This window comes from Raphanus sativus, unplaced genomic scaffold (genome assembly GCF_000801105.2).
Source record: "Raphanus sativus cultivar WK10039 unplaced genomic scaffold, ASM80110v3 Scaffold3639, whole genome shotgun sequence".
Lineage (NCBI taxonomy): Eukaryota > Viridiplantae > Streptophyta > Magnoliopsida > Brassicales > Brassicaceae > Raphanus > Raphanus sativus.
Genome location: NW_026618944.1, coordinates 1 through 10,320, shown reverse-complemented (window position 1 = coordinate 10,320; position 10,320 = coordinate 1). Strand labels below are relative to the sequence as shown.

Here is a 10,320-nt window from a genome sequence, read left to right as displayed (position 1 = left end):
AAAATTTGGATTATAAGATTACAAATTATGAAACTATTACAATTTAAATCCAATTAGATTACATATCGGTCATCCATCAGTTCAATCGGTTAGTCTCGGGTTTTAGTGATTTTTTTAATATGAATATTTTAAAAACCTAAATTGAATTGTCAGATCTCCGGATTAACCGGTATAATCACAATCGGATTGAATTTAAAAACACTGATTTAAATGCAAAAATATTTTAAATACACACTCTTTAAAAATTACCAAAATATTTGTTAAATTATTAGTGAAATTTTTCATCGTAAAATATTCCGCGCTTCCAAAGCGCGGGTCAAAATCTAGTAAATATTTGTAATAGAAATATAGATTTTATGAATATGTTATGCGTGTTAAAAAAACAATATTTTAAATCGATAAATAAAAATAGAGATTATTAACGTTCGCATTTCGCAACAAGTCTAGAGGGGTGGATTACGTGGCCAGAAATCGTGATATCATTGGTTCAAAGAATAGCGATGACGTGTTTTCTTACATATAAAAATAATCTAATTTGCGACAGATCCGAAGGAAGAAATCGAAGGATGGCGAAGCTGGTGTTCTTCACCGTAGTTGTTATCACCATTTGCTCCTTTGGAGTCTCCGTTGATGACAAATGTGCTGCTTGCAACGCCGTCGCGGTATGCTCGCTCGGAATCTCTCTCGATGTTTTATTTCCCTAGTCTATGATCTACTGCCCTCACACTAATATGGGTCTCGATGCTGTGCAGGAGGAACTGGAGTCACAGCTTTTGAAGGTAAATACAAAATCACAATAGTATTCGAAGCCCCCCTGTTTCTGTCTCAATGCTAGTTCAACATTTTGATGTTTTTTCTTAAACAGGAAAAACCACGAAACCATCTTGATTTGAGAAACCGACTCAATTCTAAAGGCCAGCGTGAAGGAAAGGTTATTGATTATAGGTACGTCACTCACGCATCCTTGTCCGCTTAGACTTTTTGTAATACTTCTTCGTTGGACACATGAGACAAGAGAACTTCTTGAGCATATTTATAATTGTGATCCTTACTACAAGTATTAACATGGATTAGTAGTTAGGAGCTATGATGAAAATAAAAAATTCTAACAATTTTTCTTAACCATATGTTAATTTTTCCCTGTATATGTCATTTTCTCAAATTCAAATAGAATGAGTGACCTGAGGGTGGTTGATTTGTTGGACGGGCTGTGTGATAGAATGCAGGACTATACTCTACAAAAGGTAAGCCAAGTTCGTGTACAATTCCCGTTTTGATTCTTTTTTATTTTTTTTGGGGCAAATACCCGTTTTGATCTATTTGTATTCATCAATTAGATTCTAACTCCCACATTTCTGCAGGTGAAATCTAAAAATAGTGAATGGGTCAAAGTGGAAAGTTTTGACAATCTAACAAGTAATGTCTATTTCCCTTTAAATTTTGCAATCTGTTCATCACACATCTGGCTTCTCCAACTGCATCAATAATGTAATTTAATAAATTAAGCTTAGGTGCTTCTTAAACTTTTGGTCGAGGAAGATTGTGGAAGAAGAATTGTGGCTGTGAAGTCTTTATCTCTAGTTATATTAGTAGGTTTAGAGACTTGTTTGGGATTCATGTTCCGTGTTTGTGTGTGTTTTCATAGATAAACAAGAAGCTAAAGCGCATGCCAATGACATTTCAACTTATTGCGGAAGGTAAGCCAATTGAGAACATCCGCAGTATCTTGTTCCAGCTTAATACTTCTTAAAACTCTTGTAAAATCGATATGTAATTGATTAACACAGATTGCTGGAGGAAACGGAAGATGAGGTAAGCTCTATGCTGACCTTCCTCTTAAGTAACGAGTACAGCTACACCAAATTTCGTTGATGTTGATGGGTGATGGCAGCTTGCTGAGGTAATAAAGAATGGATCGTTAAAAGTAGGAGATGCGCGCAAGGTTCTGTGTCAAACTTTAAGTAATCACTGCAGCAAATCAAGGTTGGTAAAAAAATTAGTCATCTTGCACATTTCCATCTTGAAGGGGAATCATTTAGATTTAGTATATGGTGTAGAATCAGTTTAATATATAAAACCATTCATCAGTGAGAATAAGAGAATCTCACAATCTTATCTTCTCGAAATGTGATATGGTTCCGTATTTTGCATTGTAAATTCAGTGAAACAGATTCAGAAGATGAGGACGCCGATGACGATGCAGATGAATTATAGCTCATTCCGGGGAAATGTCATCACTTTTTTTACCAACAAGGTCCGACTACAAAGACATTTTTTTACGACTCATTTGTAGCTTATACACCTTTTTCAGCCTTTATGTTCCATCGATGATCCGTTCTAGAAAACTTATTCAGACTGTGACAGCGTTCTGTTTTAGAGATTTTTTTTCTCAAAGACATTTAAATTAGCTTCACAGAACAATGATACTAGTCTAAATTAAATACTAAATACAATTAAAACTAGATTGTTTGTTACTCATGCGCCCCAGATTGTTTGTCACTCATGCGCCACGTTCTATCTAAATGTTGGTTCTTTCAGTTTTCGGTTCTTTTTAAATTTTGCTTTTTAATCTAGGTTACTAGGGTCGGCCCGAATAAATATATGCAATGATTACTGTTAGATTCTGAGGTTCGAAATTAAAACAGGTTATCGTCCTTGATAGAGAAACAAAACGTATTATACTGGATACTTTTTTACAAATATCAAATGAGTGAAACAACGGAACTGCATATCTGGTAACTTAAATATTTCACATAGATTACTTCTTCTTTGTTCATATTACACAAGATTTTAGTTCTTACACCAATACATACTCCCATCAGGTGCTAGTATATAACACAACCTACCACATACTTCATACACCCCAAAATAAGAAACGTTTTATCTTACAGACATAAGAGAATAGTGACACGAATCACAGTTGCAACAAATATTTTCCTCCTTTTATCCTCTCCGAAAATATCTTCTCCTCTTCAAAAATATATTCTTCTCTTCTCTTCATTTCTCCTCTCCGAAAATATCTTACAACTCTTCTCTCACCAATTTGGAAAAATTAACTGGTTCCGTACGCTTGTTTACTTTCTCAATAGGTTCAAAAATAAAACTGATAAATAGTTATCGGTGTCGAGGACAGAATCAGAAAGAAATGCGTTAAATGATAAGGTTCTCAAATTATTAAATAGATCTGCAATTACCAAACCGAATTTCGATATTAAGCTAAATAGGTCTTCAATTATTTTATGACTATTTTCAATTTTGACAAAAAAAAACACATTTTACCAGAAGTTTTTGGATGCCAATTCAGTTATTATTTTGTCCACCACTTGTATTTGACTATTTGTTTATTTCTGTCAAATTTATAAGAAATCAGTAGAAAGAAAAAGACCCAAGTTTGGAAATTCCCATCACATAAAGCCATCGAAAGGTTTATTTATTGGCTAATGAAAAAGGGAAGCCAAGAGACACGTGAATGTCTGTATTTTCGCACTTCTTTAAAGAATATGAGGTTGGGAGTAATCTCAATTCATCAGCGGATCTGATTCCGTCACTTTGTTGTTGCCTCTTTCTTCTCCTTCTTCAATTCCTCTTTTTTTTTTCTCTCTCTCCCTCTCTGCTCGATATTCATATTTGGTTATTAGTTGGCTTAGATAAGCAACAAAAAATAAAAATCAAAAGGTGTAACTAACCAGTTCATCCGTTTGATTCACTTTTAACTTGTGGGTTTTGTTTGATCACAATCATCGTCCGATTGATGGGTATATTTTAGTTTTCCAGAAAGTCAACAACTTTCTCTGTTTTATCTTCTGTCTTTTTGTAGCAGAGATGAAGCTATTTTGGTCTTTCTTGTTGTTGTCTTGTCTATGTCTTGGATTTTTGGGAAACGGACATTCTGAGAAACCAAAAGTTGTCAAAATCGGTTCAATATTCAGTTTCAACTCAGTGATTGGCAAAGTTGCCAAGATTGCGATTGAGGAGGCAGTGAAAGATGTGAATTCAAACCCGGACATCCTCGTAGGGACACGTCTTCAAGTTTCAATGCAGAACTCAAACTGCAGCGGTTTTATGGGCATGGTTGAAGGTAAGGTATTATTTTGTCTGATGAGGAAAGAATGTTTTATTTTTGTTTGTTAATAATAATGAATTTTGTTTGTTTGTTTTTTTTGTCATAGCATTGAGGTTTATGGAGAAAGACATAGTTGGAATCATAGGACCACAATGTTCTGTAGTTGCTCACATGATATCTCACATGGCGAACGAGCTACGCGTGCCACTTCTCTCATTTGCTGTTACGGATCCTGTAATGTCGCCACTCCAGTTCCCTTATTTCATTAGGACGAGTCAGAGCGACTTATACCAAATGGAGGCTATAGCTTCGATTGTAGACCTGTACGGTTGGAAAGAAGTGATTGCTGTGTTTGTGGATGATGACTACGGAAGGAATGGTGTAGCTGCGCTTAACGATAAGCTTGCGAGCAGGAGGCTGAGAATCACTTACAAGGCTGGTTTACATCCGGACAACGCGGTGAACAAGAATGAGATCATGAGCATGCTCATCAAGATCATGCTGCTTCAGCCAAGAATCATCGTGATTCATGTCTACTCGGAGTTGGGTTTCGCGGTTTTCAAGGAGGCAAAGTATCTCGGAATGATGGGTAATGGGTACGTTTGGATCGCTACGGATTGGCTGTCTACTACTCTCGACTCTTCCTCCCCTCTCCCCTCTGAGAGACTTGAGAGTATTCAAGGCGCTCTTGTTCTTCGTCCGCACACACCTGATTCGAATTTAAAGCGGGAGTTTTTCTCGCGGTGGCGTAAGATTCCTGATGCTTCGCTGGCTCTTCACACGTATGGTCTCTATGCTTATGATTCAGTCATGCTCTTAGCTCGTGCTTTGGATAAGTACTTCAAAAACGGTGGGAGAGTATCTTTTTCTAATGACACAATGCTTGATGCTTTGGGGAAAAGCGGGAGTCTCAACTTAGAAGCGATGACCGTCTTTGATGGTGGAGAGGCTCTGCTTAAGGATATCCTTGGAACGCATATGGTTGGTTTGACAGGACAGCTTCAGTTTACTGCAGATAGGTCTCGGATCCGACCGGCTTATGATATCATCAACGTGGCAGGAACCGGTGTTCGCCAAATAGGCTACTGGTCGAATCATTCCGGTTTATCAGTTTTGCCACCTGAATCACTCACGCGACCAAATATGTCAGCAACTCCGAAGCTAAGACATGTGATTTGGCCTGGAGAAGCGTTTCAAAAGCCACGCGGATGGGCTTTTTCGAACAATGGGAAAGAGCTTAAGATCGGTGTGCCTCGCCGCGTAAGTTACAAGGAGTTTGTTTCACAGATTCGTGGAACGGAGAATATGTTCAAAGGGTTCTGCATTGATGTTTTCACAGCTGCGGTGAATCTCTTACCGTACGCTGTTCCTGTCAAGTTTGTTCCTTATGGAAACGGAAAGGAGAATCCAAGCTACACTCATATGGTTGAGATGATAACAAGTGGTGTGAGTGCCTATTCTTTTTTTGTTAATAAAAAGTTTTTTTTTTCTGTTTTTTGCTTACTTTGGAATTAAATTACTGTAGAACTTTGATGGGGTAGTGGGTGATGTTGCCATCGTAACAAACCGGACAAAGATTGTAGACTTTACACAACCGTATGCAGCATCTGGACTAGTTGTTGTTGCTCCTTTTAAGAAACTGAACTCTGGAGCTTGGGCTTTCCTCCGACCTTTCAATCGACTTATGTGGGCAGTCACGGCTTGTTGCTTTCTCTTTGTCGGTATTGTTGTTTGGATCTTGGAGCATCGGATTAACGATGAATTCAGAGGCCCGCCTAAGAGGCAATGCGTCACAATTCTATGGTCAGTTTTACTGACGTCATGTTCTCCTTGGCTGATCCGATCCACTAACTGTTTGTTTGATATCTGCAGGTTTAGCTTCTCGACCATGTTTTTCGCGCATAGTACGTGAAACAAAGAAAAAGGAAACTTACGATCTCACTGATGATTGATGCCTTTGACTGACACAAGCCTTTTTTGCCTTTGGTTTTAATGCAGGAGAGAATACAGTGAGTACACTTGGGCGGTTGGTTCTGATAATATGGCTATTTGTTGTACTAATAATCAACTCAAGCTACACGGCTAGTCTCACATCGATACTGACGGTTCAGCAGCTCTCGTCACCAATCAAGGGAATTGACAGCCTTAGAGAGATGAATGATCGGATTGGGTACCAGGTGGGTTCGTTTGCAGAACGTTATCTGAGGGATGAGCTTAACATATCAGAGTCGAGGCTCGTCCCACTTGGTTCACCTGAAGCTTATGCCAAAGCTTTAAAAGATGGACCAAGAAAAGGAGGTGTTGCTGCAATTGTGGACGAGCGTCCTTATGTTGAACTCTTCCTCTCCAGCAATTGCGCTTATAGGATCGTTGGTCAGGAGTTCACCAAAAGTGGCTGGGGATTTGTAAGTCCCCTCCAAAAATGCATTTTTTTATTTTACCATTCATTCGTTATTACAAATTACAAATGTTTTTTTTTTACTTTTAGGCATTTCCTAGAGACTCTCCTCTAGCAATAGATCTGTCAACAGCGATCTTGGAGTTGGCAGAGAACGGGGATCTGCAGAGGATCCATGATAAGTGGCTGATGAAGAACGCATGCACTCTAGAGAACGCAGAACTTGAATCAGACAGGCTTCATCTGAAAAGCTTCTGGGGACTGTTTCTCATATGTGGAGTTGCATGTGTCCTCGCTCTCTTCCTCTACTTTGTTCAGATCATACGTCAGCTCTACAGTGGAAAGCCAAGCGAGGGAGAAGAAGATGCCATTGGGAGAGAGAATCATGACTCCTCGTCCTTGCGTTCTTCTACTCGTCTGCAGAGATTCTTGTCGCTCATGGATGAGAAAGAAGACGTGTCCAAGGGAGGAAGCAAGAAGAGAAAGATTGATGGATCAGTGACTGATAATTCAGTATCGAGACATTCACGACGACTTGAGAGCTTCAATTCGGTCAATCCATTAGATTGAAAGTGTAGTTACAGAGATTCTTTTTAAGGCATGAAAACCGTTTATAGTTCCAAAAGTGTATCTGATAGGATTGAACCTGTAAACTCTCTAATCAACACTTGTATACGCAATCAGAATACACAATTTCCGCATAATAAACCGATCAATTGATATAAACAAGAATGAACGATTACAATCCAAAGTTTCCGTGACAATACTGAGTTTGAACTATGCTCTCATGGCAAGCTGAAGGTCTCATGTCCACAACAAATCTCAGCATACACGGAAATAAAATGCAACAGTAATCTTTTTTTGTCATCTGTTGTTATATTGATTTTCAATCGGATGGCACACGGCCTGTTACAACGAAACCGGCTGTCGTAACGAACGACACCAGAACACTAAAGCCGACGGTTTAACGATATAACCCCGGAGTCAAAAGCTGGCGACTGCCAAGAAACAATCCCAGAAACAAAAACACACACACTTAGACTAACAAACAAACTTAGCAAAGACAAGAAAGAAACAAACCCAGTCATAGAAAGAACGAAACCGGTCTGATAGATTATGGATATCTTTTATATGAAATTTTAATATATCTTCCAGCAACCCATTCCTCTGCTTTGCTTCCCTCCTGATGTTCTTACCTCCAAGTCAACCCGAGTCTTTGAACTCTTTGTTTCTTCTACCTAAAGTCTCCTTTGATCTGTTTGTTTCTAACACTTCCAACTTCTTGTTCTTCTTCTGCCATCTCTTCCTAAAATAGACACTTGGAGCTTATCAGTATCCAAGTTGTGTATTCCCTGATTCTCAAATCTTTTAATCCTAGGAGGAGTTCTTGTTGAGGCAGTATGTGACTTGTTTATGGACGCATTAAACCCAATACTAAAAGTTTTTTTAGAGTAGCTGTACCAAGTTCAATACGGTAAAAATAAATGAGTAGCAACATTGTCTGACAAACTCTTAACAACCACACACTAGCTTATGGCTAACGATCTGAAACGTACCGTGAACATTAAATGATAAGGGACCACCAGAAGTTGTCTCTTTCAGAGTATGAGAGCTCAGACACAAGGCCACGACATTCTCAAACCTCATCCAATCTCTTGAGACGATGCCAATAATGAAAACCTATCACTAATCCCCACCACACAAACACAAAAAAAAAAAAAAGGATAATTGATTTCATTTCCCCCAATTAAACAAACCCTCGTCCTGCTCTGCTTATCCTTCTTCTTCGTCCAGACACAAAACACAAATTAATGGCGGCTGAATATTCCGGCAGCCGAAGTTCCAACACACAGCTTCTGGCTGAACTGGAAGCCCTAAGTGAAAATCTTTACCAGAAACCCCAGGCACCAGTTGGTCGCAGAACTAATTCTCTCGCTCTCCCACGCAGCTCCGTACCGTCCCTCGTGACCTCTGCTGAGGATGTGACAGTACCAAAACCACGGTCTCGGCGTTTGTCTCTGTCTCCATGGCGGTCGAGACCCAAGCTTGAGGCAGAGGAGGAAGAGAATACGACTCAGAACGTAACCATCAAGACACCGGAAGAGTCTTCTTCATTGGTGGGATCCAAACCCAAGGAAGAGAGAAAAGGGATATGGAACTGGAAACCCATTCGAGGGCTGGCCCGAATCGGAATGCAGAAGCTGAGCTGTTTGCTATCGGTAGAGATCGTGGCGGCACAGAATCTACCCGCGTCGATGAACGGTCTACGTCTCGGGGTTTGCGTGAGGAAGAAGGAAACCAAAGATGGCGCTGTCCAGACGATGCCGTGTCGCGTTTCTCAAGGATCCGCGGATTTCGAGGAGACTCTGTTCATCAAGTGCCACGTGTACTACTCGCCGGCTAATGGGAAAGGCGCTCCGGCGAAGTTTGAGGCTCGGCCGTTTTTGGTTTATCTTTTCGCGGTGGATGCTAAGGAGCTCGAGTTCGGGAGACACGTGGTGGACTTGAGCGATTTAATCGAGGAGTCTGTGGAGAAGATGAGTTACGAAGGAGCTAGGGTTAGGCAATGGGATATGAGTTGGGGGCTTTCTGGTAAAGCCAAAGGGGGTGAACTGGTTCTAAAACTAGGGTTTCAGATCATGGAAAAAGATGGTGGAGCTGGAATTTACGGTAAACAAGGTGAATTAGGGATAAAACCGAGCAGCAGACCGAAGAATTTCTCCGGTTCCTTTGGGCGAAAGCAATCGAAAACTTCGTTCAGTGTCTCGAGCCCGAAGATGACTAGCAAGAGCCAGGCGTGGACGCCAGCAAGTGGCGGCGTGGAGTCTGCATCTGATCTTCAGAGAATCGAGCATCTGAATCTGGATGAGCCGGAGGAGAAACCAGCTCCGGCTCATCCAGATTCCAAAAAAGAAGATGATCAAGAACCTGATTTTGAGGTTGTTGACAAAGGAGAAGATCAAGAACCTGAATTTGAAGTTGTGGACAAAGGAGTCGAGTTTGATGACGACCTGGAAACTGAGAAATCCGATGGAACCATATCCGTAGTAGAGATGAAGGAGCAACCTGTTAATGTTGATGATCCACGGCACATTGTAAGACTATCGGAGTTAGATTCTATTGCAAAGCAGATCAAAGCGCTTGAAACTATGATGAAAGATGATAGCAACGGTGGTGCGGAAGGTGAGGCAGAGTCACCAAGGCTCGATGAAGAGGAGCAGACTGTGACAAAGGAGTTCCTTCAGTTACTTGAGGATGAAGAATCCGAGAATCTCAAATTCTACCAGCACAAAATGGAGATCTCCGAGCTGCGGTCTGGTGAATCAGTAGACGAAGAATCTGAGAATTACCTCTCGGATCTTGGGAAAGGCATCGGATGTGTTGTTCAGACAAGGGACGGTGGATACTTGGTTTCTATGAACCCTTTTGATACGGTGGTCATGAGGAAGGACACTCCTAAGCTCGTAATGCAAATCTCGAGACAGATTGTGGTACTGCCTGAAGCCGGATCGGCGACTGGATTCGAACTGTTTCATAGAATGGCGGGTTCGGGTAAGGAACTTGACGCAAAGATATGTTCCCTTATGGCGATGGACGAGCTCATGGGGAAAACAGGGGAACAAGTGGCTTTCGAAGGTATAGCGTCAGCGATCATACAAGGGAGGAACAAAGAGCGAGCGAACACAAGCGCAGCGCGAACTGTTGCAGCTGTTAAAACGATGGCTAACGCTATGAACAGCGGAAGAAGAGAGAGGATAATGACAGGAATCTGGAACGTGGAGGAGAATCCATTGGCTTCAGCAGAGGAGGTTTTAGCTGTTTCTTTACAGAAACTTGAAGAAATGGTGATTGAAGGACT

At 40.7% G+C, this 10,320-nt stretch overlaps 3 protein-coding genes across 3 annotated transcripts; all 3 read left to right on the top strand.

The window, feature by feature from the left end:
- The first annotated feature begins 514 nt into the window (after window positions 1–514).
- On the top strand, window positions 515–2,398 carry LOC130506766 (uncharacterized). The gene is made up of 9 exons (XM_057001456.1): window positions 515–662; window positions 753–779; window positions 866–945; window positions 1,172–1,244; window positions 1,362–1,416; window positions 1,646–1,697; window positions 1,788–1,812; window positions 1,892–1,983; window positions 2,163–2,398. Exons 1-9 carry the CDS (start codon window positions 567–569, stop codon window positions 2,212–2,214), a joined length of 552 nt encoding a protein of 183 aa, XP_056857436.1. The 5' UTR covers window positions 515–566; the 3' UTR covers window positions 2,215–2,398.
- A 777-nt stretch (window positions 2,399–3,175) lies between these two features.
- On the top strand, window positions 3,176–7,212 carry LOC108822257 (glutamate receptor 3.3). The gene is made up of 6 exons (XM_057001455.1): window positions 3,176–4,078; window positions 4,170–5,509; window positions 5,589–5,866; window positions 5,936–5,967; window positions 6,062–6,468; window positions 6,552–7,212. The coding sequence occupies exons 1-6, from the start codon at window positions 3,823–3,825 to the stop codon at window positions 7,029–7,031; spliced, it is 2,793 nt and encodes a 930-aa protein (XP_056857435.1). The 5' UTR covers window positions 3,176–3,822; the 3' UTR covers window positions 7,032–7,212.
- An 894-nt stretch (window positions 7,213–8,106) lies between these two features.
- On the top strand, window positions 8,107–10,315 carry LOC130506765 (protein PLASTID MOVEMENT IMPAIRED 1-like; the record flags this gene model as incomplete). Its single annotated transcript, XM_057001454.1, has 1 exon — window positions 8,107–10,315. A coding segment is annotated over exon 1 (2,043 nt), but the record flags the coding sequence as incomplete, so codon positions are not given.
- Window positions 10,316–10,320: the final 5 nt, after the last annotated feature.

Coding starts and splice junctions, on each gene's coding strand:
- LOC130506766 (XM_057001456.1), top strand. CDS start 567: ATGGCGAAGCTGGTGTTCTTCACCGTAGTTGTTATCACCATTTGCTCC. Junction 1,417..1,645: donor AAGTTTTGACAATCTAACAA/GTAATGTCTATT, acceptor GTGTTTTCATAG/ATAAACAAGAAGCTAAAGCG. Junction 1,813..1,891: donor TGGAGGAAACGGAAGATGAG/GTAAGCTCTATG, acceptor GGGTGATGGCAG/CTTGCTGAGGTAATAAAGAA.
- LOC108822257 (XM_057001455.1), top strand. CDS start 3,823: ATGAAGCTATTTTGGTCTTTCTTGTTGTTGTCTTGTCTATGTCTTGGA. Junction 4,079..4,169: donor TTTTATGGGCATGGTTGAAG/GTAAGGTATTAT, acceptor TTTTTGTCATAG/CATTGAGGTTTATGGAGAAA. Junction 5,510..5,588: donor TTGAGATGATAACAAGTGGT/GTGAGTGCCTAT, acceptor AAATTACTGTAG/AACTTTGATGGGGTAGTGGG.